The following is a 25590-nucleotide window of genomic DNA, read 5'->3' on the forward strand; positions in this document are numbered from 1 at the left end:
TTTTTGGCACAGAAGGCTGAATCTCTATTGGCAGGATGTTCCACAGGACAGGCCAAGGACACTATAGGCTTGATTTCTTCTTGTTGTCAAACAAGCCTCACCAGCTCAGGGAATGACCAAAGATGCTCTTGCAGATAATCACAGTGATCAAGCTGGAATATAAGGCTTCAGGCAATCTCTGGACCCAAGTGGTTCAGGGCTTTGTAAATCGAAACGAGAATCTTGAACCTGGCTTAGTATAAGATAGGCAGCCAGTGAAGCTCAGTGGCGTCACATGTTCTCAACCAGAAGCTCCCATCAGCAATCGGGCTGCAGCATTTTGTACCAGCTGGAGCTTCCAAACCAGACTGAGTGGCAACACCACTGCATTACAGTAATCTAGCCTTGAGGTTACCAGTGCAGGATCCTGGAGCAATGATTTCCACATATTGTGGTAAGAAGCAAGAACGTATGATTTTACATCCTTTCTTATTTTTCCCTAGATACAGCAAGAATAGCACATACAAGGAGCCCATGTCAGAATGAAGATTTATTGGGATCAGAATCAATCCATATGGAGGTCTTAAGAAGCTGAAGCCAGAAAATTTTATGCTGACTGCTGGTTTTTTCATAAATTTATTCTCGGAATAAAAGTGTTCAGAGTTCCGGTGGGGAAATTCAGAAATGTTGTTTGGCTGAGTGAATATGTTACATTAATTTTCTGATATGTGAAGGAGTAGATTGCTCCTCTAACAGCAATGAAATTAGTTGCTTTATTTCTTCATTAAGAATGTGGGAGGCAAGTTAATTTCCTATTATGGCTTTCAAAATTAATTAAAATAATTCTTCATTAGCGTTATATCTATACATACAGGGAGTTTTTAGTTGAAATAATTTTCTAAATTAATCCTGCATTGAGAGAAGTATGTATAGGAAGCAATCCTATACAAACTTACCTGTAAGCCACATTGAACTGAAAAGCAGTAAGTCTCTTTGGAGGTAAATTTCTGAATAGACATGTGCATGGCTGCAGTCTTCTTTTTTTAAGCCCTTATTTTTCAAAAGAATTTTTGTTTTAACTTCCATGTCCTAAAATGTGCCATAGGGGATTTCTGCACCTGCCTGCCCCCACCTCCCTGTGCTTCTGAAAAGCTGCTTTTGAGGGTCAGAGGGGCCTCTGGAATGGCACAGGATGGGGGGGAGGCACTTGCACTTTATGTACAAACACATTTGGATACATGTCAAAATATTTTCTGATTTATCTTAATCATACATCTTAGTTAGAAATGGAAATATAGGGGAAACAAATTATAAATAACCTAGACTGAGGTGCTACATATGTCTTATATGGATGGAAAGGAAATGAGACCTCAACAGCTTGGATAGTGTGCTCGGAGCACACTCTTAGTAGTGCCTTTACAGTACAAAATTTTGCCAGTAGTTGAAACATCTTCGCCTTCACTTTATTCTCATTTCCTATGCAGGGATTCCCCAACACAGGAAGTATGTGCGGGAGGTCGTTTCCAATATGCCTATTTGGTTGCAAAGGTGCTACGCTATAAAGCTGGCAGGAAAGAAAGGTTTGATCACTAAATACAGCACAGAATTTGGAGCTGCCTGCCATAACCTTACTTTAAGTATAAAAATGAAATATATATTGCAAAAAGGCAATAAGTTACAATGGTACATGAACCAGGACCAAATAGATGTGTCATTGGGGTAGTCCATTGCTTATTTTGGGGTGCACAGCTATAGTTCCCTTATTCATAAGTGCACTGAGGTTTTATGTGCTTTGTGCAAAAATAACACTTTTTGCAAAAACCTTTTTCAAAGGCAGAGTTTCCCTGTGATGGAGAGGCATGATAATTCATATTCTGTGATGCAGGGTCAAATAAAATATTTAGGATATTCACTGAGCTCTTTGTTGAAGAAGGAACTAGGAACTTGGAACCAATTCCAGCATCATAAAAAAACACCCCACATAAGATAGTGATAACTGTAAGGTTACCACCTGTTTTCAACTACAGAGGTACAGATTTTGCCAAAAATCACATTAAACCTTATTCCACACACTTAGTATCAATTCAGCATTTTTGGTGGCTTGGCTTCTGTACTGCAAGTTGTGTGTGTGTGTGTGTGTGTGTGTGTGTGTGTGTGTGTGTGTGTAGATATCAGATTCTCAAAATCAGAAAAAGTTAGTAAGTGAGAATGGCCAGATAAACAACACAAATGCAAACAGAAAATTATTACGCAACTATCTGCAGAACAGCTGTAATAGAAATTATGTTTGCAAAAAGCCGTCAACCAGGAAAGACAAGTTTGGTGCTGCTGCTAAATGCAGTGAGTCATATCGTCCTCTGTCTAGTTGGGCAGTGAATAAATAAATAAAATTTGATGACTCAAATAATAGGATTCATAGCACAAATCTCACAGATGCATCAAATATTATATCAACTACTGCTAATTGTCCTTCTCCAAAACTGAGCCCTAGGTGTGCAAAGTGCTTTACAGCATATAAACAGATCTAATGTAGCACAACTCTACTGTCGAGTCCAGCAATACAGTCTGAATCTTGCATGGACAATCTGGAAATAATAGCAGCATACAGCCATTAGTAATCCCACAAAACACCTACTAAATCTGTTGACATATACATTAATTTAAATTGATTTACTGATGTAGTTTCCCACAAAACAGCAAACCAGGTGGCATTATAGATTCTGGTTTGTATCCACTGCTGGTCATACTAAGAGCAGATCAATTTCAATTAATGGGCATGACTAATTTGGGTCCATTAGTTACAACGGGTGTACTCTGCAGAGAACTTAGCTGGCTACAACCATCTGTTGGTACTTTCTGCTTCCACTGGAACCGAGAATTTCCAGGCGCAACGTTACCAGGTTCAGTTTTCTTTAGATGAGAGGACATTGGAGATTTAGGCTGTCTTTGTAAAAACTGGTTAATTTATAACTATACAGAGCTGATTAATATTCTACAGCCTTTTAAATGTGTTTGTGAGGGGGGGTTGTATTGTTTTGTTTTGTTGTTTTGTTTTAACTATTAATTTGTGCTTTTACCTTGTATTTTTTATCTTGTGAACCGCACTGACATCTTATGATGAAGGGCAGTATATAAGTCATCATCATCACCATCATAATTAATAATAATGTGCTATATCAGCTCTCCTAAATGCAAAGTAGTGCCAGAAACTGTAGTATCTGTCAGCATGCAGAGGGTCGCAAGGCCAGCTGGCTAGCCCCAGCTGGGTGGTCTCCTTCGGCCGTCCCACTGCGAAGACCCATCAGCCTCTGCTCCAACGTAAGTCAGCAACCCAGGCTTCAAAGCCAGGGCACTATATCAGCCGAGCAAACTGCGCACACAGAATAAGTGTGAGGCTTGTGGAAGCATACTACAACTACGGATTTATTAATCATAAATCAGGACAAAGAAACACATTGTCTCTCTCTTTGTCTTCTCAGAGAAACAGAGAGAAACAAAAGCTATACACACAACGGAAGTTCCCAACAAGCTGTGCTGGTATGTAAACAGACATGTGACATGCAACAGTTCCATGTCTGCAACTAAAGGTGGAACAGAATTTTCCAAAAGTATTCACCTAGCAGTTTAAACCTTATTAATATTATAAATAAGTATCGATAAGTGAAGTGTGGTATCATACACTAAGCTTGGTGCTTGCCGAGTCGGGTTTAATAATCTTATTGTAGTTTAATCTGGAAGACGGAATGGTCCATTGCACTGTAATCGCAGGAGTAGATTAAAACACAAGTTAGATAAAAAGGCAGAAGAAGGAGCCTTGCAAATAAACCCTTAGAATGCAACAAAAGCAACCAAATGCAACTGCTGTCAAATCTCACTAGAGGGCATCAGTTTCCTAACCAAAGATGGCCAAATGTATATACTGTATATGTTTTGCTTCTTTAAAAGAGTAGGGAAGTTGAAGAGACAATGTGCCAATGATTGTAATCCCACTGTACTGTTTACAACATTCAGTTGGAGCTTGCCAACACTGGGCAGACTTGAATCAGCAAGTTCCTGGTACTGTGCATAAGGGAAGCCTAGCAAAAACCTTCCGGCAATAGTGAAGACAGTGCACAGTGATAACAAGCTTAGGCAAATCTGAGCTCTGCACATTTCATTTCATTTTATTTTATCTTCTAGAGGTCCTTAATATCAGCCCCCCTGAGAATTTCAGTTTCTGTGATTCACTCACACATTTCATTACAAAAATACAGGATGGAAGAGAAGATACTGCAAGGGGAGGGCACTGCAACACGGCACCAGACTCATGGCCCGTGTGTGCATGTGTGTGTGTCCCTGCTCTAAAGTGAGCAAAACACACTGTTGACCTATGTGATCCAAAGGGGATGACAAAAGACAGTTGTTACGGATGCTATTCAGTATGATCAAGTGTAACATGATGCATGTCGGGGTAAAAAATCTTAATTTCACGTACACATTCATAGGGTCTGAACTGGCAGTTATGGCCCAGGAACAAGACCTTGATGTACCCCAGCAGATAGTTCACTGGAAATCCTGTGTGCGGCAAATTCCATGCTTGGGATAGTTAGGAAATGAATTGAATATAAAACCTCCAATATCGTAATGCTGTTATGCAAATATATTGTGGGACCACAATTGGAATACTGTGAACAGTTCTGGTTGCCTCACCTCAAAAAGGACATTGTAGAGTTGGAAAAGGGGCAGAAAAGAGCAACCAAGACAATCAACAGGGTGGAATGACTCCTTTATTAGGGAAGGTTGTAGTGTTTGAGGCTTTTTAGTTTCGAGAAAAGGTGAATAAGAGGTGACAGTTTATATAATTATTTTTGGAACAGAATGTAGAAAGAGAAGTCCTTCCTCTCTCAAAACGCCCAATGAAGCTGAATGTTGGAAGAGGCAGGACAAATGAAAGAACGTACTTCTTCATGCAGTGCATAGTTGAGCTATAGAATTCCATTCCACGAGAGGCAGGGATGGCCACCAACCTGAATGACTTTAAAAGAGAATGAGACAAATTCATGGAGGCTGCTAGGCTCTATCTTCATGGCTGGAGGCTGGATGTGGGAAACATCAGTAGAGAAGAGTGCTCTGGTTCTCAGCTCCTGCTTGCAGGTTTCCCACAGGCATCTAGTTGGCCACCCTTAGAGCAGGCTGCTGGCCTTTGGCCTCATCAAGCAAGCTCCTATGTTTTTACTCACATGCACTGATATGTAATGTCCAGGCAACTAGTGGACAAAATTTTAACCTTGCCAAATAATGATGCCATTGTGGTCACTTGTCTAGGATATGGATACCAGTTCCTTCAAACAATTTGCTTCTCTCAGAAAAGGAGTTTCTTAGCATCGTCACAAATGGCACCAAGAACAATTAAGTGCAGATCCTTTCAGGTATCTGTAGAAAGTGTTCTCAAAAGGGCAAGAGCAGGGAGCATAGCCGTGGGCAGAGTAAACATCTGGGACGTTCCTGCAGTGTACTTTCCTGTTGGCAGCATATCTCAAGTTCCGTTGGCATGGTAGACTTTCCTCAAAATAATATAAATAACCCCTCAACTAGCTAGCTCATATACAAAGAAACTACAGTCATACCTCGGGTTGAATACGCTTCAAGTTGAGCGTGTTTGAGTTGTGCTCCGCGGCAACCCGGAAGTAACGGAGCGCGTTACTTCTGGGTTTCGCCATTTGCGCAGACGCTCAAAATGACGTCACGTGCATGCGCAGAAGCGGCGAAAAGCGATGCGTGCATGCGCAGTCGTGCCGTTGCTAGTTACGTTTGCTTCTAGATGCGAAAGGGGCTCCGGAACGGATCCCGTTCGTATCTAGAGGTACCACTGTACTGACCTGCCTCATTGCTCATGACATTACAATAAAATCACCTTTGACCAAAGTGGACAGGAAGGGCCTTTCTTTCAGTAATCCTCGAATGCATTTGCAGCTCCACCGCACAAATAGCAACGCAAAACCAAAACTCAAATCCTTTTCCCACTTAAGGACAATTTCCTAGAATTCAGGTGGATGGGTGCAGAAAGGAGCTGTGTGTGACTCATACTGTTGCGAACGGGGAAGAGGAATGAGGATGTCTAAGGAAGGACGGGGATATTCAACACGGACATGTTGAATGGGATGTTCACTCAGTATGCTAATTAGCCGATTTAAATATGCGCTGTCTTCTGCCGCGGCCGAGTCCTCTCTCCTTTTATTCCTGAGCCCGCCCGGGATTCAGGTGGGAGGCTACAAAAGCAGGTAATATGATCTCAAACCGCCGTCTCCCACTCCGAGTGCTCCCGAAGAGAAGCGATCGGCACCTCTGAGAAAAGCCAGGCTGGAGTGGCGCGGACGGAGAGCTTTGGGAGCATTTGGGATTTGAACTCAACAGGTAGGCGATCGCGAAAGCGGGATAGGTTTCGAGGAGCATAAAGACACAGAGACCTGCGAGTTTAAGGACATGGATGAAGCTGCCAGTTCTTCCGAGGGGAGGCGGAGGGAGGGAGGGAAAATTACTGGAGCCCACACCCTATGGCACCTTCGTGACCCGAGCAACGTGCCTTCTCCGCTTACGCTTTCTGTATTTCTACGTTGGTCTTGATCTTCCGCAATATCGGCTGTTAGATCTGCCCCTCAACTTGTTACGATGGTTTGGGGCTGGCGGGGGAGGGGGGGCTTCACTTTCATTAGTTTAAAGAAGCAGGAAGTGGCAGCGGGTGCCATCAACCGCAGCGCGCCATGAACTTGAAGTTTGCGCACAGTTTTGCTCGAGAATACCTTCAGCCCAAGATTCCCAGGGCGCTGTATTCTGCTTATGTACTCATAACAAAAGTCAAAAGGCTAAAAACTGTGTGTCCACAACAGCAGCAGCCGGCCATTTGAACATCGAAGGGGAAGTGGGGTGGAATTCGAGGTGCGCTTCTGGGAAGAGAGGGCTGCTGGAGTTGGTATCGGGTGCGCCAGTCATTGTTTTTTTGAAAGCGGCTCAGTTTCGTCCGGCTAAACTGCCCCCCCCCCCCGAGATGCTGAGCAAGAGCTATTGTGCCTACTGGCAAGGAGCCAAAGAACAGCGCGACTAGCCTGGCCAGTCCAAGCGGGGGCTTTCTGGCGCAGGAGAAAGAAAAAAAAATGCATTTCTGGAGCAGGAGAATTTTTTTTAATTTTTTATTTTTTGCATTTCTGGAGCAAGAGCCCTTCAAGCCCATAAGGGGCGTTTCAGTCACATGGTACCACATAGCCTAGTTTTGAAGGGAGAGAAGTAGCGTGGGGAGGGGGGGATCTTACTGTTTGAACAAACCCTTGATCATGCCCAGAAGGAGCTCTGTGAACCCTGGTCAATATCATAGTAAAAGCACATATCTAGTTTCTGTCATGCTGAAGCTCCGTGTAATCAGTTTGGAATGTTGTCCTTGACAAGATTCTACATGTGGGGGGAATGTGCTGGTGATCGAAAGGATGCACGGACACATGAAGTGGGACCTAACTTATGTTATCATGTGTGTTTTTCCCCTGATGCTGAAATTGTTGGTTTCAATTGCTGAGAACAATCCATGTAATTATTATTATGCAACCAAGATGAGGTACATGCTAGACTGGTTTTATGGGAGGCCTGCAGCCTAATCTAAAGCAACTTTCATCTAAATGTCTTGTAGCGACTTGTGAATGATGTTCACTGCAGCCAATAAGTCAATTTTTTTTTGAAGTCTGCCTGCAATTTATCCATTAACAATTTTAAAAATATTATTAATTTGGTAACTTTTTTTTAATTACAGGTACCGGGTTATGTTCTTTTTTTACATTTTGCTCCTTCAGCTGGTGCTAACATTGCTTGCATTTCCTCACTGCTCAAGACAACTGAAGGAATCGGATGCAGTGAAAGAAGGTAACTTTATGCATAAGCTATAGCTTCTAAACACAGCTGAGATTCTCTTCCCAATCCAAAATTATAATCCAAAATTATAATTTATTCACTAAAACTTTACTCTTCCTTCATTAAAAAGGGTCTAATTGCGCGTACGGGTGGAGGAGGGGAATCATCCAGATACTATTGTCAAGATAAAATAAAAAAATTCCTTCCAGTAGCACCTTAAAGACCAACTAAGTTAGTTCTTGGTATGAGCTTTCGTGTGCATGCACACTTCTTCAGATACCACGAAAGCTCATACCAAGAACTAACTTAGTTGGTCTTTAAGGTGCTACTGGAAGGAATTTTTTTTATTTTGACTATGGCAAACCAACACGGCTACCTATTTGTTATTGTCAAGATAGTTCAAGAAGTAAGTCATTCCTGTGGGGTGTATGAAATCAAAAGAATTTATTGCAACAATCAATAGTCATAGAACAACAATCTTAAATACACATTGTTCTGGGTTTTAAACTGCACCCCACCCAGGCAATTGCCCCATACTAACATGTTTTGTTGGAAACCATAGGCCAGAATTGCTTCTGGTTGGCCCCATGCAGCCAGCAATATGGCCACACCTGGTGATTTGCCAGATCACCCCGAACTGCAACGCAAGCTGAATCTGGAATTCCCCAAGCCCATCCTTAATCAGTGGCTATACCAAGCACCTGCCAAACTTCAACAGCCATAGTGACAAGTATCTTTCTATTTCTCTACTACATATTCCACAAATAGATTTCTGCTCAATGTAGTTCATAGAAAACCAAGACCTCTGTGGTGCAATGGGTTGGTGCAGTGGTGTCCAAACTTTTTTCAAAGAGGGCCAGATTTGATGAAGTGAAGGACCTTTTTTAGGATTGAGGTTGTTGAGCTTTTACCCCAGGAAATAAACTGTCACAGGGGCCAGATTAAGCCGACCAGCGGGCCCCCGAAACGGACTTTGGACATGCTTGGTTGGTGCATCTGTTAACCAGGGATGGCTGCGGGTAGGGGGTTGGGTCCCTTCCAACTCTACAATCCTATGATTCTAGAACAGTCTAAATACAATAGTACAGTAATAATAATAATAATAATAATAATAATAATAATAATAATAATAATAAAATATTGCAAAGTAAGATGAGCAATTTGACAATTAACAGCTCATTTAAAATACACCAAAAAAATAGTAAGTGTACCGTGTTCAAATAAGCTAGCTAACAATGTCCAACACTTCCACAACCCCCGATAGCCCCAAACTAATGGCATTAGTGCCAAGCAACCCACCCCCATGAATGTTCGTATGCATAAGACCAGAAACAGAGTAGTTCCCTTATGAAGGCTCAAGGGCTAAGGGATGGAACAATGCAGGTGGAATTATCCACTCCCAAGGGCACAGGGTCTCCATGCTCTTGCTTTCTTCCCCTTGCTTGCTCCCACAGAATTCATGATGAGTTATGCTATATTTTATTTTATTTTGCAGAAAAATGTCCTCCGGAGGATTCACTGCAATTCTACCATGGTCAATTAGAAATATATCACTTTTAAATTAATGGATTTCATCTGGCTATATATATTCGTGTGTGCTTTTACCACCTAAACATACATTTATAAGTATTAGTAACCATGGAAGAATTACAGGGAAACGTCATTTTATGAAGTCATTTTCCTGTTAAAGTTGTTCGTATTCAACCTGCCCTCAGGCTCCTCTCAAGTTCCCCACATTGTTTCAACTTAACTTGACACATTTCAGTCTCACCTGGAAAGGTTTACTCCCTTTGACACGTACCTCTGTTCTGGCTTCTAAAGGCTGTTTATAACTTCTTCATCCTGAACACCTCTAATATGGCTCAAAGTGACATCACTGTCATAGTTTCATAAGTAACTTGTGTATATTATCTGGGGCTGAACAATGATTGTGGCTCTCAAAAGTTCTTCTTCAGGTTTTTCTTAGGCTACTGGCTAAAGATTTCTGTTTTGAAATATAATCCACTGTTGTTAAGAAGACAACAAGCCTGCAACTTAGGCAAGGGTTACATTCCAGGGATTGCACCTAGACCCAAAATCACATATAGTCAATACACATTGGGTTCAATGGTAAGTGGGATTGCCAAAGTCCTTTTTCCCAGGCGCCCGCCCTCTTTTTACTTTTATTTTTAATTGTTTGCCGAGCGTATGAATCTGAATGTGCACAAGTTAAATGTGTGCATGTTGCAAACTTAAAGGTGAAGGGACCCCTGACCATTAGGTCCAGTCGTGGCCGACTCTGGGGTTACGGCATTCATCTCGCTTTATTGGCCAAGGGAGCCGGCCAATAAGACATGTGGCCAGCATGACTAAGACAATTCTGGCGAACCAGAACAGCACACGGAAACGCCGTTTACCTTCCCACCAGAGCGGTACCTATTTATCTACTTGCACTTTGACGTGCTTTCAAACTGCTAGGTTGGCAGGAGCAGGGACCGAGCGACGGGAGCTCACCCTGTCGCAGGGATTTGAACCGCCGACCTTCTAATCGGCAAGTCCTAGGCTCTGTGGTTTAACCCACAGCGCCACCCGCGTCCCTCTTCTTTCCTGTCATGTGATCCTCAGATTAAAGTATTTTGTTAGTGGAGCTCCTTTTTCAGAAACTAGGGATATACAACAGTTTGTGGGACTCTGCTGGTTCCCTTGAGAAAAACCATGAAAGTAGTTTCAATTTTACTGACATCTGTGGCAGATTGTCTTTGTATCTACCATGGCATGATTTATACCACCCACAACACTTTCCCGTTATTAAATAGTAAGGTTCTAGGGCGATTGCAATTGATGCAATCCTTCAAAAAGATACTGAAAGAGACCACAGGTTTTCTAAAAGCACCCAATAATAACATATTTTGGAGTGGGCCGAATTTTTCACTTTGCAGCCACCCACTGTGGACAAGAATATGGATGTGGTTTTGGGGTGTCAGTATAAACAAGTTTTTTACTCAGTGGCCCCCACAGAATCCCTGAAGCAATAGCACCTGACACAACCTCACAGCATCAGCACTGGGGATGAAACTTCACAGTTAGATACAGGAGTGAATTCAGTCTAGTCTTGACACAAACAGGATTAGATAGAAGTATTACTGAGATAACTGAGAGTCAGATTACAGGGCAAGGGGCAGGTAACCAGGAATCTGGGGCAAATAGAAAATAAAAAAGGAGAAGAAGAGGTGGTTGAATTGAATACCAGCAGCCTTTTCCTGCTTGCTTCTGCAAGAGTTTCAGTGAGGCCAGAGCCTACAAAGCTAGGGCAACCATCATGGTCACATCATCAAAGGTTCTGTCACCTGGGACTCAGCTATACAGCTGCAAATAAAACGTTTAAAATGTGTTGTAAAGTGCAGTATACAAATGTGACACTAGATGGTAACAGCTATGCCAAATTCAATGTATTTTTCAAAATGTTATTTTTAAAAAAGTATTTTCACAGCGTTTTTTTGTATGTGTGTAGATTCCACCCTAGAGGCTCACCCACTAAAGCTAACTAGTGGATGCCATTAACCAAACATAGCCTTGGGAAACCCTGTGTTTGATTTGAGCCCAGCCATTATTTCCTTTAATAGATTATGTGCAAGTGCTTTATATAGCTCCAGTTCGCTGCAGTATGGCATTCAGCATTGGATAACCTTTTCACCTATAAAGGCTAAACCATGAGTAGGCAAACTAAGGCCCGGGGGCCAGATCCGACCCAATTGCCTTCTAAATCCGGCAGACGGTCTGGGAATCAGCGTGTTTTTACATGAGTAGAATGTGTCTTTTTATTTAAAATGCATCTCTGGGTTATTTGTGGGGCATAGGAATTCGTTCATTCCCCTCCCCCCAAAAAATATAGTCCAGCCCCCCCCCACAAGGTCTGAGGGACAGTGAAGTGGCCCCCTGCTGAAAAAGTTTGCTGACCCCTAGACTAAACCATAATGACAAAATGACAAAAGGGGTTCCATTTTTAAGGCCTATGTAATACTCAAATATGATCTACTGCTGTTTTCGCAATAATATGAAGTAAGTAATGTGTGAGCCACTGGGATCACGCAGCCTCCTAGTGTGACTTGAGCAAACATAGGTGGTTAGAAAATGTGGTTGTGAAATATTTTGAATCAGCTCTGCTGATTCATATGTGACTTCTTCCATGTGACTATAATCAAGGGGCTCTATTTGGTGTGTCTTTAAAGCATCTGTGAATGGAAATTTTCCACTAGTGTGTTTGCATTCCAGTGCATTTTCTTAAAGGCCATGTTTATATATTTAATATAAATGTTGCTTTAATTATTTTTTCAGTGTTCATCTCAACAGAGGAAGCCAATTTATTCATTGGACGACACCTTCTATACAACAGATTTGACTTTGAACTAGTAACCCCAGGGAATCTTGAAAGGGAATGCAATGAAGAATACTGCAATTTCGAGGAAGCAAGAGAAATTTTTGGAGACCAAGAAAAAACAGTAATTGCTTTACTTTTGGTGGCCTATAAAGGAGATATTTCTAAGGTCAATGCTTAGGACTACATCATGTGTACATATTTATCATTTGAGAAATGGCACAGAACCCATTGTGCTTATGGGTAAAATTGTTGTTATTATTATTATTATTATTATTATTATTATTATTATTATTATTATTTACTGCTCCTAGGATTGAAAGGGTTGTGCCTCTCAAACTAGCCCAGGTCTAGTCTTTCTGAACCGTTGTCTGAGCCATTATGCAGAGGGGGAAAGTAATCAGCCTTCTCCAATTGGTTGCTTTGGATTCCAACTCCCTGAATCCCTGACCACAGGCTACGGATCAGCAAACTTTTTCATTAGGGGGCCGGTCCACTGTCCCTCAGACCTTGTGGGGGGTCAGACTATTTTTTTTGGGGGGGGATCGAACGAATTCCTGTGCCCCACAAATAACACAGAGATGCATTTTAAATAAAAGGACACATTCTACTCAGGTAAAAACACGCTGATTCCCAGACCGTCCGCGCACCAGATTTAGAAGGCAATTGGGCTGGATCTGGCCTCCGGGCCTTAGTTTGCCTACCCATGCCATAGGCCATACTGGCTGAGGCTAATTGAGAGTTGTAGTCCAAAATGTCTGACGGGCAACAGGTTGAGGAGGGCTGAGTTAGCTCCATTTCCCTCACTATTTGGTGCTGTACTCACACTAGGCTTTATGTGCTACTGTTATTAGGATGGTACACTCGTATCTCCACAAAATGGATGGGGGCAGCCTTGGGATTAGCCATGCTGTTACTAACTTTTTTGGTAAATGGGGCTGGATGATGCATTTCACAGGAGAATCATCAAGGAAATGTTTCTAACGTAGTAGAGTTTCTTGACGTGCGCAGTGTGGAGAAGCTTTTCCATATGTGCATAGTTTTTTTCTTATAATAATAATAATAATAATAATTCTTATAATTATTATTATTATAAGAATAATTATTATTATTATTATTGAAGGCAAGTTCCATGGTGGCTCGTCTTGTCTTGCCACCAAAGGCAAAATGGGAAACTATGTACTTGCTGTGCTGCCGCTCTGCCCCCACCCTGCCACCGCTACCAGGGAAGCTGAAAAGTGCCACCCTGGCAGGCTCACCCCACTACCAGCAAAGAAGCAGCACTGTTTTCCAGCGAGATTTTCCAAGATCTCAATGGAAACCAACACCACTTCTCCCCCAGAGACAGAGGAGGGTGGAGCACCTATGGGTGCTGCTTCTTATGATGCCTGAGATGGCTATTTTAAACCTCCTCATAGGCAGGCCAACATGTACTGTTACTAGTTCTCATTTAAATCCACTAGTTTGCAGCAGAACTGTAAGTTTTAGGTTAATACTGCACACACAAGCTACATTTAAATCACAATTTTTTATCCCAGGAATCCTGGGAACTATAGTTTATACCACACAGCAACCCTTCTGCTGGGAAAGCTCAGACAGTAGAGCAGGAGATTTTTAATTTCAGGGTCATGGGTTTGAGCCCTACATTGGGCAAGGATTCCTGCACTGCGGGGGTTGGACTAGATGACCATCAGGGTCCCTTCCAACTCTACAATTCTATGAATTCTCAGCACCTGCAGTTCCAATTATTCTTTGCACATGATGCACTTTAAATGTATGGCGTGTATGCACTATAAACCGCTTTTTCTTTACCAATATAATACTTTAAGGTTCAGGCTTGATTTGTGACAAAACAGCAAGCATTATTCCTTTCACAAGGAAAAACGTGTCTTTTTTAAGTTCACAAGAAGGAGAGGGAGGGAAAATCTCCCTCTCTGCGGTTTACCATGGGGCTAATTAAGGTTTGCGTATTTGAGCTTCTGATTTGGGGGTAAATTATATGCCATCTTTTATGTGCTCTTTGGCCTTAATTGTGGTGAATGTTCCTATGGTAGGAGTGTACGCATTGCTTTATTTTGCATCAGACATTGGTCACTCATTATTCTTATATTTTTAGAAATTGCTGTTTCTGAGTTGCAGAGTAGCTCTGAGTTAGTTGTCCATATTAGCACGTCAAAGCTTGGGAGCACCAATAAGCTTAAGGACAGCATGTCAAAACTGGAAGCTGTGCCCCAGAAGCAAAACAGTATTCATAAAGCAGAGGTTCTACTATAAAAATCTAAAAATAAACATATTGTGTGCATGCACTGTAAATGTATGCATGTCTCATCAAATGGGAACTTGCTGCTGCATGATGAACTTAGGCTTCAGTCTTTTGAAGGGAGTCCTTTTAAATCCATGTGACATGCAGCTGAATATGCTAGTCACGGGGTGGGGGTGGGAATCCGCCTCAGACAGTTGTAGCAAACATGCTTAAGAATCATATTCTAGTAAGTATTCACTTATACCATGAGCATGAGTTATCAATAACTAGAAGTTGCAGTATAAGCCAATTACCAGCGGGGCTAATGAAGTGTTTTATTTCCGTCTTGCATTATGCACAGCTAGTTGCATTTCTCTCAGTCCAATTTATATATACTGATAATTAATATTGGTATTAAGGCAGGTCTTAAAACTTCCTTAACCAAATCCCACCCAGAGTTAATCAGTGCGACTCTTGTAACTTCAACCAAAGTTAAATTCTTAACTGTTTTTTGGGGGGCGGGGGCAGTTTTTGTTTTTAATTGCTGCTAGAGATTTTACCTCAATTACATTGTTTTTCTTTACTATCTCAGATATTATTTTGGGAGAAATATACCATGGAGGGTCGTGGCAGATATCAAGGTAAGCCAAAATCACAGGTCTTCGTGGTTTCTATTTTTGTTTTATATTGCAGATACTTTTAACCCACCATCCAAACCCACACTCACCTCTGCCTGGCAGAGCAGCACTATCACAACCACAGTACCACCACTTCTGCTGGCCACAAGGAAAAATGCCTTCTTGCTATGACATCCCCTAGGTCTATTGCCATCACATAATGGCAGCAGAGCTGGCTCAAGGTTGAGTGGATCCTTTGCTGGCCCAGTTCCACCCTCCCCCAACCCTGAAATGCCCCACTTCAGGGAGTCCTGCTGACTCCTGACAGTGGGGCCTCTGCCCACCTGCCATTTACATTGGGGCATTCCTTGTTGGTGTAACTGGGCAGGGCTGGGTGGAGAGACACCTCTGCTTCATCCCAACCTCCTCCAGTGTCTTGGACTAGTTGGACGCACAGGAATGGTGGGAAGAAGGTTCAGAGCCCAAAAAGTAGTGGTAGGATGGAGAAGAGGGAGAAGACAGGGGTGAGGTGGTGTCGGAAGCAGAAGATGTAACAGGGCTTAGTGAGCTGGGGGAGTCTGTGGCAGAGAGAAGTCTTGATCCAATTCTGATCAGAGGCAGAAGCTGAAGCAGGAGAGGAGGGAGGCCAAGAGGCAGGGATTATTCTGGTTGTTAAAGAGGCATCGGTGTCTGCCCATCCCGTTGTAACAAGCATCTTTCTCTCCCCTGGTCTTCCAGAACTAGGAGAGGCATGAAAAGGGTGAAGATAGCTTCTCACAACCAGTGTCTTACATTGCTTGGGAAAGACCCTGGAGAGGAGGGGACTTAGGCAGCTATGGGGAGGCGGAATAATTTAGGAATAGTTTCAAGACACTTTTTTTTTTTACGGCATAGTGTGACCTAGGGTAGATCAAGAATATACTCAGTAATTCTGATTTCTGTACAGAAGAGAAAGCAATGCGGAAGATTGATGTTATGGGACTTTTGACTGGCTTGGTCGCAATTGGAGTACTGTTGATCATAACTGGGTTACTTATTTATTTCCTCTGCCAAAAGAAGTGCAAACAAAGACATCTACCACGGTAAGAAAATAAGTTTTGTAATTTCCAATACTTTGTTCAGTGTATTCAAGTTTGACATGGAAGTTTCTGTACCCCCTCCCAAAAAACTTATGGGTGCGGTATATATGTGTGCTGTATGTTTACTGCATTTTGTCCCATTTGGGTTTGTGCTGTGCAGATATTTATCTGAAGCATTTGTACCCTGCTGTTAGCCAAAAAAGCTCCCAGAGTGGCTTACACACAATAAAAACAAGGCAGTCTCTACTTGGGAGACTTACAAACTCAAAACATACAAGGGAAAGAATGAACAGCTGGCGCAGCTCAGGGACAGGCAGTTCATGAAGGAGCCCTGCTTCCTATTTCTCCCACTGAGGCAGTATGATGGAATGGCTGCCCACAGATGACAACTGAGGGGAGATGAGGCCTGATGGAGATGTCCTGTCACAGCAGATTCAATGGAGTGAGCTCTGCTTCCCAGCTCTCCCACTGCTGGAACGGCTGCCCCCAGGAGACAGCCTTGCTGTCACCTGTCCCAAGGTGATATGCCTTGGGACTTAAGAGAAAAAAATGGGAATAGGGTATGACTTACTAAATAATCTATGGATTTCTACTTGGACAGTTGAATCCTTCAGAACTAATAGATTTTTAAAAATAATCCTGCTGTATCCTAATATATGGAGATTTGGATGGAAGTAAAGTATATGAAATTGTTATGACCATGGAAGAGCATGAAGATCAGTGGGCAAAGCTAATTGCTGGTTTGTGGGAAAGATAAAGGCAAAATCTGGAGCCAGGAACAATGACAGGGAATAACGAAGAGAAACAGCCTTATACTGATTCATACCATTGATTCATCTAGCTCAGAATACTGACTGCCAGCAGCTCTCCAGAGCTCCTGACAAATTGTCCCTCAGTGCAATTGTTACGAATTGTGATGCGGGAAGGTGACAGTGTTGGCATCTGTGACATCAGCACACACAGCCCCGCCCTACATTTGTCCATGACATATGTACTCTTTTAATTCTTCAGAGGTGATGTGCCCTTGTCCAGTGCTGATCCATATGCTTTAGTAAAATGGGGTTAGGGAACTATACCAGCACAAGTGGATACTGTACTCCCATTCTATGCCACCTTGTTCTCTGAGCGGCAAACACTAGCCACTGAAAACACTGTACTCCCAAGAAAGTGTAGTTCAGGTTCTTCTCTCAAATGAAGTTTTGGACTCTTATACTTAATCACCACTCTGCCATTCTTAAAAGTTTTGCTTTTATTTTAGGGATAGAAGCTACAGGAGGCGTAACTCTTCCATCATCTTTCCAAGACACGAAGAGATTTCCTTAAACCCTCTCTCTCCATGCACAGAACACAGTGGGTTGCCAACTTATGAACAAGCAGTGGCACTAAGCGGCAATTGTGAAGTTCCACCGCCGCCATATCCAGGCCCTTCAAGAGGGCTTAGGGCATTCAAGAAGTCTCTCTCTCTTCCTGTTTAATTAAGAAACGGGGGCTTGTAGAATGCTTGAGAATTAACTTGGAGAGAAGAAGCTGTCTAGCTGAAATGCTGCAGCATTGTGCTTACTTCAGGAGTCTTTCACAGGGTGAAAGGGATACAGCTCTTCAGTGTGCCTGAGAGGAAGTGAAGTGTGTCAGGTGAACAAGGAATGCACCCTTAAGCAATGTGCTGATGGCTAAGGATGAACGACTCCTTTTGTTATGCTTCACTTTAGGTGCTAAGAACTGTAGTGAACTCCTCTGATGCATTCTGAGCCAATTGGTGCAATCAGTGCATTGATTTGCCAGCCTTTCTGTCTCTCACCAACTTAGCACTTTCGTTATCATTTTTTTTAAAAGCTGCATTTTTTAAATTAAAAAAACACCAATTCAGATTGGTAATAAAGTGGGAATGATAATATGAATAAGCACAGGATCCTTGCCTTGAACTAGTTTTAACCACAATAAAAGGAAGAGCTAGTAACATAATATAAATGGAATGTTTCTCTAACTCTGAACAACTTAAACTGTGTTTTTTAAACTAGCAATAACAGATATTTAATTGAATGGTGCTTCCTCCTCATTTGCCTCTCAGTGCGCATTAAATCATGGATCTTCATGCATCCGATGAAATAGGCCTCAAGTATTACCCCAAGTTACAGGTACATGAGGGGGGAAGGAAGAAGAATGGAAGCTGAGAGAAAACATGCTATTAGCAGTGGCCATTCACAACACAGTCCTGGTATTGGTTAGCTAATTAACATGAGGCGGATTTATTAAAACTTACATTGAAGCCACTGAATTAACTGTAGATTTGCATACAGTTTGTAAGTGCAGGTATATTTGTTGCAGAATACTTACACAAGTATCTTCTCTATTTCTGGGAGCAATTTTAACCAAAGGAGCTAAGCCGCTAAGGGAAACGTGAAATAGCTACTGCCATGGGGTGAGGAACAGTGCATGTCCTGTTTTCAGAAAAGAAGCATGTACAATATTCTGTTCGAGCGTTTGATTTCTCCACCTACATTCCAAAGCAGAGAAATAGTTCACACCCACCCCCTGGAAACTGTATGAACTTGGGGGAGCATTTTACACATTACCCACAACAACAAACCGGAGGCTCTCCAGCATGTACACTCTGCAAGCAGAAACAGCTAATCTTGGCTTCCTGGATGAGACACGTGTATGACACTTCTCACGTCGACAGCTTTAAACATTGAGAGTTTTGTAAACTGGTAGGCATACAAGCTAAAACAGTTCACGAGGGAGGGGGGAAATCTGAGGAAGGAGTGTCCGCGTGGCTCCAGAACTTCTAGCTCAGTCACGGAAAACCATTTTCACTTGCACACAAAAAGATGGCAAAGCATTCCCCACCGCACGGCGGCCAACACGGGTCCTTACTGCAGCCCATCCGAAGTATGCAATCCCCAGTCGCCATACCAGGCTTCGGCTACCCCGAAGCTTGTCCGTATTTAGGGCTCCTCGGTTATTGCCCGCATTCTGACGCGCCGCCTTTCCCGGTTCCGCTCTGTAGGCCAAGCACACTCCTTCCTCCCTTTCTTCTCCCGCCGCCGCTACGATTACGGATCCTCGGCGGCGGCAGCAGCAGCTGCTTCCCGTGCTCTGGAGCCCCAGTAAACTGTGGCGGGGGTGGGAGGGACATCCTGGTAAGCAGCCGCAGCAGCCCAACATGGGTCTTCGGTTGGGCTGCTTGCAGCCGCCGCTCCCCTAATTACGAGCCGCCTTCCCGCCCCTCGCGGCGGAAACCGAGGGGAGGGCCGCGTCGGGGGTGGCCGCCGCTGCCGCCCTCCTCCTCCTCCTCCTGCGAGAGTGAAGGGGGGGAGTCGCTCCCACCCGCTCGGTCCTTGCAGCTGCAGCCGCCGCCGCCAAGCAGCCCGCCCGCCTCCGCCCCCTTTCCCTTCTCCCCGCGCGCCCAGGCCCCGCGCGGAGCCGCGGCGTCCCCTCCTTTCCCGCTCCGATGATGGACAGGAACTACCCGGCGACCCCCAGCTACCCCGACCCGCTGGCTTCGGTCGCCGCCGCCGCCGCGTCCTCGCCGCCGCCCTCCGCCTGGGCCTACGAGCGGGGCGCCAGCAGCCTCAAGGCCAGGTAAGGAGGGTCCGCTCTGCAGCCGGCGGCTCGCCTGCTGCGGGGGCTGCGCCAGGAAAGCCCGGGGATTGGGACGAGGCCTCCGGTGCCCCTCGCGCCCGCGGGGCGTGCCCGCCGCTCCTTGAAGCGGCGGAGGCGCCGACGCTTGGGGAGGCTTCCCTCCTCCCGAAAGGAGAAAGCGGCGACGGGCAGCCCTTCTCCGGCGCTGCGGGGGCCCAGGGCGCCGTTGGGGTTTGGAGGCGGGTGTCGCGAGGGGAAGGCGGCTGGGAGGGCGAGCAAATAAAGGGCAATAGGAGCCGGCGGAGGGCGAGGAAGGCGGCTCCGTGGTGTAGGAGAGGACCGGGGCGGGGGGCGCGAGGGTGATTCGGAGCTGCCATGTAATCCCCAAACCACGCTTCTCATTTTCTCTCTTCTATAAAATCACGCTTTCTGCAACTTGGAGCGTTTTTCCTTCCTTCCCCTCGAAGTGGGAAGAGGGAAGCCACGCATTCCAAAATTAGTCCTCCTTTTCCCTTCACCCCCTCCCCCATTAAAGTGCATTTAAACTCCTAAGAAAGCGGGGAAAGTTGCCCTGCTTTTCGTCTCCTGCTCCCGAGGGGTGTGTGTGTGTGCGCGCGCGTGTTCACCAGGCATGTTGGAGTTCAAGAGTTCGTGTTTACTTTTTACGTTGCCTAGGGGAAGCCCATCTCATACTGTATCAACTTTTTGTGTGCGTCGTCTTTGAGATCTTTAGAGGAAAGTGGGGAAGGCTCCCCCACTCCCATATGTATACAGTCAATCCTAGTGGGCAGAGCGAGGCTTTAAAGGTGTGGCGCAATTTGTTAAACGGCACAGTTTACAGAGGGAAGGAGTGTGAAGAACAATACCGTGTGCTTTGGAGGTTGAAAGCGCAGAGTTGGCAATTGGGGATGGGCATTGCTAACTCTGGATGATCTCATCTTAAGCCGCCAGAGTGTGTTTTGGGTTCATCTCATGGCTTCCCAGCATCCTCGCATCATTTAGATTTTATTACGTTATCTATTGTTTTACTATAGATAAAGGGTTATGGATGTTCTGACTCTTTATGCTGAAACTTGCCCAAGAGCATAAAATCCCCAGGGGTTTAACGGAGTAAAGCGTGGAATAATGAATGTGATCCTTTTATATTTCCTTTTGTATTGCTTTTTCATACATGCTGGCAAAGGTGCTTTTACCATGCTGTGAGTATAGTAGCTTGCCCTACGATATATATTTTTAAATGTAGGTTTAACTGTATATTTAAGCAACTTGTGCTTCTTAAAACAAGTGAGGGATTTTGCATGTTGAACCTGAAATCCGGTTGGGTGTTGTTATGGAACAGGTGGGACCTGCAACAAAATGTTGCAGTGGATCTCTGAGCTGGAACAACAGTGGAAGAAATTTGTATCTCCACCAACCAATCTTAAATTATATTATCTTTCATATTTTGATGACTTTAACTAATTTTGATGCAGCAAGTGAATTTATAGACAGCTCTTTAACATTGACTGAGGAGCAGTCATCCAGGTGCCTCCCCCAATAATCCTTTAGCTTGTTTTAAATTAGATGTAAGAGATTTTTAAAGAAAGTGCTGTAATTAAAAACCATGCTCATAGGCGAAATCAAAATAGGTGTGTGATGCTTTGGCCCATGAGGAGAACAAGGAAATCTTATTTGCTGGCAGTCAGGCTTTGATAAGCTTGCAAGGCTTGATAATTCCCTGGCTTGCAAGTCAGCCCAAGCCTGCTCACCAGCAAACTAAGAGGAGAGTGGGAGAATGAGAACAGAGGAAGCTGCCTTACACCTAGTCAGGCCATTGGTCCACCTAGCTCAGTTTTGTCTACACTGATGGGCAGTGGCTCTCCTGGATTTCACACAGGCTTCTCTCCCAGTCATACCTGGAGATTAAACCTGGGACTTTCTGTGTCCAAAGCAGATGCTCTGCTATTAAACTACAGCATTTCCCCACAAGAGAATTTTCATTGTTGATGGCCAGGCTCAAAAGTTCATGAAGATGGTAAAAGCTGATGAGTTAAAAGTTGGCAAGTGCTTTGTCGTGTGCTGCATGCTTTTTCTCATCATGAGCTCTCACTCACTCCCATAGCCAGGACCATGTAATAACTCTGCTTTAAGTCACTTGCCTGATGATAAAAGGTAAAGGTAAAGGGACCCCTGACTATTAGGTCCAGTCGTGGCCGTATCTGGGGTTGCGGCGCTCATCTTGCTTTACTGGCTGAGGAAGCCAGCGTACAGCTTCTGGGTCATGTGGCCAGCATGACGAAGCCGCTTCTGGCGAACCAGAGCAGTGCACGGAAACACCGTTTACCTTCTCGACGGAGCGGTACCTATTTATCTACTTGCACTTTGACGTGCTTTTGAACTGCTACGTTGGCAGGAGCAGAGACTGAGCAACGGGAGCTCACTCCATCGCGGGGATTTGAACTGCCGACCTTCTGATCGGCAAGCCCAAGAGGCTCAGTGGTTTAACCCACAGCGCCACCCACGTCCCATCCTGATGATAGGTAAGGGCAAATTGAGGGGAAAATATGTACAGATTTCTTGCTTCAAGGGCCCCAAAGCAGAACGGTAACTGAGCAAGGGTGTTAGGGGAGGGGCAGTACCTATGGTGGGGGACATGTTGTATTCCTTCTGGGGAGGTTTGTCCACCTTTGATCCCTATCCTGCACTCAGCTCGCACCTGTGGCTCCCAGAAGCTGTCAGCAGGCGATAGCAGCCACACCAGGGAACAGCTTCGACTGGCCGGATAAACCAAGTGAGGGGTAGCTGATGGATCTCAAACCCTTTGTGAGTTAGGGGCTTTACCGCATGTGAAGACAGGCTCATGTGGATTGAGCAGATGAGACAGTGGGTCTAATGGTCAAGAAGTTGTTTTCTGCACATGCTGCATGTGTGTGGCAGATGGGGCCTGTCAGTCTCAGAAGGTAGCCCATCTTAGAGAAGGAAAACTCCGGTCCTAAACTTATGGTTACGGGATATTTTCAGGAGAATAAAAGGCTAAGGAGTAAAACCCAGCAAAAAAAAAAAATCCTGGAGTATTTGCTCTGCTTTCCTTTGGCGGACCACATCAGCAAGGCCGAGAATGGGTCTTGTCATCTGTGCAGCCCAAGACCTCCATACACATACAAGGCTTTTGCCCTGTGGAGGTCACTTCAGTCCTGCTAACGCAGCAGTTTTACTTCGCCCCCAGAAGCACACTCCATTGTGTCTTGAGACAGATAGATGCCAACAAAGCTGTATTCATGTAGCCTACATTCCATAACATGAGGGCAATGCACAGATGCAATCCTCTGTCCCCTTTTGAGGAGGATTTCACCTTTTGGGGAAGGAAATATTGAAGGTAATGTGTGTTTGCATATATTCTGGCTTGCTCATGGTCCTGTTTTGCCTTCAACAGTAAGCATGGGGCCAGCATCTTTGCAGTTATAGGGAGCAAGTGGGACACCACAAAAAATGTAGTATATTTTCGGCTCTTCAGAGAAGTGCTCCTGTTCTAAGAACCACCCAAGCTGGACCATGTAGCACTATTCAGACCTCTAGGGAGGAAGGTCACCTTGCCCCTCATGTCTTCCCATGCTTGCTATATGGTGTTAAGGGAGCTCAGTTTTGGGGTTGATTGGTAGCTCCAACCTTAAGCATTTTACTGTCTTATGAAGGAGGCGAGTGGTTCTGGATAACATTCTTTTATTCCATCTGAATCCTGTACAGTCCAATTCCATGCAATTCCATAACCTGATAAGCAGCATGAGACTTGAGCAATTCCTCCCCGCTTTTTCTTTCCCCCCTTCGCCCCTAACATTCTATGTCTCTTCTGGTTTACTAATACAATGTGCCTAGCTTTTGCTTCCATTAGGCCCATTTTTCATTCTCTGGAGTAAAGTGGCTGCAGTTCGTAAAAGAGAGTAGAGAAATCTAGGATTTTAGCATAGGTGTGATTGCCTGCATGCCTGCCTCCCACCCCTCAAAAAATAACATGTGACAACAAATATAGGAGTTCTTGCTTGTAGAGTTCAAAGTGAACCCAGAGGTTGCCTTTCCAGAGAGACGAGTTATTCTATATTTTATTTCCTCTATGTCCTCAGTGTTCTGTAGGTCAATGTAGTGATATTAAATTCTCGAGAATATTCTTTTGACTCCTCAAACATCTTAAGAGGATAAGTCACCATCTTTGTCTCCACTGGTAACAGAGCTTTCACTTCCACACTGATCATCTGCGAGATCATAAAACAACGTTGATGGTTGTGTAAAATTCAATGAGCTTGTTAGAAGCTGTATTTTCTTCTCTTCTAGGAGTTTTAAGTTGTGAGCTACATATGTAAGCTTTCCTGCTCTGTCTATAGTAAGCCTATTCCTTTTTGCTGAATGAATAAGTCCATAAGTACTGAAGCTATGTTCTTTTGCAGCTGTCGTTTGTGGCATATTTAAAATGTCCACAACTACTCTGCTAAGCTTTGAACCAAAGCATGGTCCCTTCCACCAAACCACTGCATCCACTTTTTCAACCGACTTAATACGTATGACTTGCTAAAAAAAATCTTCTTTAGCACGATATACTGCCAGCTCTGCCAAAATATCTTGTGCATCATTTGGTGCACTTGCTGATATTTTGAGATCAATGAACTCAGTACCTTGAATTTGTTCATTTCGTGATAAATGAACGCCATTATACTTTAGATCAAGGATATTTGCAACAAAGTGAATTGGCTGCAACGCCATTTCTTTTCTTAACTGCCTCTTTCATCTATTTCTCTTCTTGCTTTATAAGGGGGCTCAAAGGCATCACTTTTTCAAAGTGATCTTCTAGTTCTTTAAATGACTCAACCACCCAACCTCAAACCACCTTGGTGTGTCCGATTCTAATAATGTTATCCATTTCACTATTGGAACAATAAGGTCATATTTTATTCTTCCGTTAGAATGCGTACATGTTATAGGACAAGTCAAAAAATACAATTGGCATGTTAAGGTTTGATACAAGTAAATTCATTAATATCACAGCTTCACTTATTATTTACTAGATTTTTTTTAATGTGGGTGTTAAAACTGGTTCTTACATTAGAATTTAGTTTGTGGAGAATATTCTCCGAGAGAATTTTCTAGCAGAGAATATTCTCAAGACTATTCTCATTCTCAAGAATATTCTCACCTCACATTACTAGTCACATGACTGTCAAAATTCTTTTAATACAAGCACCTCCCCACTTACTTTGGGTTTACATTCCAACCCCCCCATAAGTGAAGTCATGTAAGAGGGGAGCACTGTCTAAACACCTTTTAAATGCTCCCTCTGCCACTCTCTCTCCAATCCAGATCAAAAATACTATATCAAAAATACCCGCAACTGGAATTGAAACTTTTTTTATACACACTGGAAGTGGCTGGGGAAACACAGTCAGATGGGTGGGGTACAAATAATAATAATAATAATAATAATAATAATAATAATAATAATAATAATAAAGCTCTGGGGCCAGCTGGAGGATGCATAGATAAGCAGCAGCAGCAGCAGCTGCTCTACCCCCCCCCAGCTGTTAAGTGGGGAGGCTGAGTAGCGTAAACAAAACAAAGCCCCACTGCGCCTCTGGTCTCTGTGGGGCTTCCTCTGTCCTCACTGACATCCACTTTGGGCTCCAGGTGGGGTCACCATGAGAGCCATGAGGACTCTCCAGTTCTCTCCTGTCATTTCTGGGTATGAATTGAATTATTTATTTATTTCCCATGGCCACATGCGAGTAGAATGTGCATAAGTGTGTGTGGGGGGGTGCCTGTATATACATTCATATGCTAACATGTAGCAAGGAAGTCCTGTAAGTACATACAAATCACTATTTTGGGGTAATCCTGTGTCAT

General features: G+C 43.9%; 3 protein-coding genes and 1 long non-coding RNA gene across 5 annotated transcripts in view; 2 read left to right on the forward strand and 2 right to left on the reverse strand.

Annotated features, from left to right (window-relative positions):
• Positions 1-15239, reverse strand: part of CCDC73 (coiled-coil domain containing 73) — a 74882-nt gene extending 59643 nt beyond the window's left edge. The window contains exon 1 of the mRNA XM_081163888.1: positions 15175-15239. The gene's annotated coding sequence lies outside the window, so the exon portion shown is untranslated. The remainder of the gene's footprint in view (positions 1-15174) is intronic.
• Positions 6086-18886, forward strand: PRRG4 (proline rich and Gla domain 4). Of its 2 annotated transcripts, none has more exons than XM_081166700.1 (6): positions 6086-6372; positions 7754-7863; positions 12166-12374; positions 15040-15088; positions 16011-16146; positions 17402-18886. In XM_081166700.1, exons 2-6 carry the CDS (start codon positions 7764-7766, stop codon positions 17616-17618), a joined length of 711 nt encoding a protein of 236 aa, XP_081022826.1. In that variant the 5' UTR covers positions 6086-6372; positions 7754-7763; the 3' UTR covers positions 17619-18886. The 2 variants fall into 2 exon arrangements, with proteins under 2 accessions (XP_081022826.1, XP_081022827.1); XM_081166701.1 differs by having other exon boundaries at positions 6092-6372; positions 12166-12329.
• LOC308571870 lies at positions 16274-17395 on the reverse strand. The gene is made up of 2 exons (XR_014001602.1): positions 17093-17395; positions 16274-17034 (listed from the first exon to the last, which is right to left on the reverse strand). It is a non-coding gene; the product is annotated as an uncharacterized lncRNA (long non-coding RNA).
• Positions 18887-19478: 592 nt separating the features above from the next.
• The window catches only part of QSER1 (glutamine and serine rich 1), a 40954-nt gene continuing 34842 nt past the window's right edge, over positions 19479-25590 (forward strand). The window contains exon 1 of the mRNA XM_081163611.1: positions 19479-19725. Coding sequence (XP_081019737.1) covers positions 19595-19725 — 131 coding nt within the window. The 5' untranslated portion in view covers positions 19479-19594. The remainder of the gene's footprint in view (positions 19726-25590) is intronic.

The sequence above is a fragment of the Podarcis bocagei genome, assembly GCF_964188305.1.
Source record: "Podarcis bocagei genome assembly, chromosome: 1".
Lineage (NCBI taxonomy): Eukaryota > Metazoa > Chordata > Lepidosauria > Squamata > Lacertidae > Podarcis > Podarcis bocagei.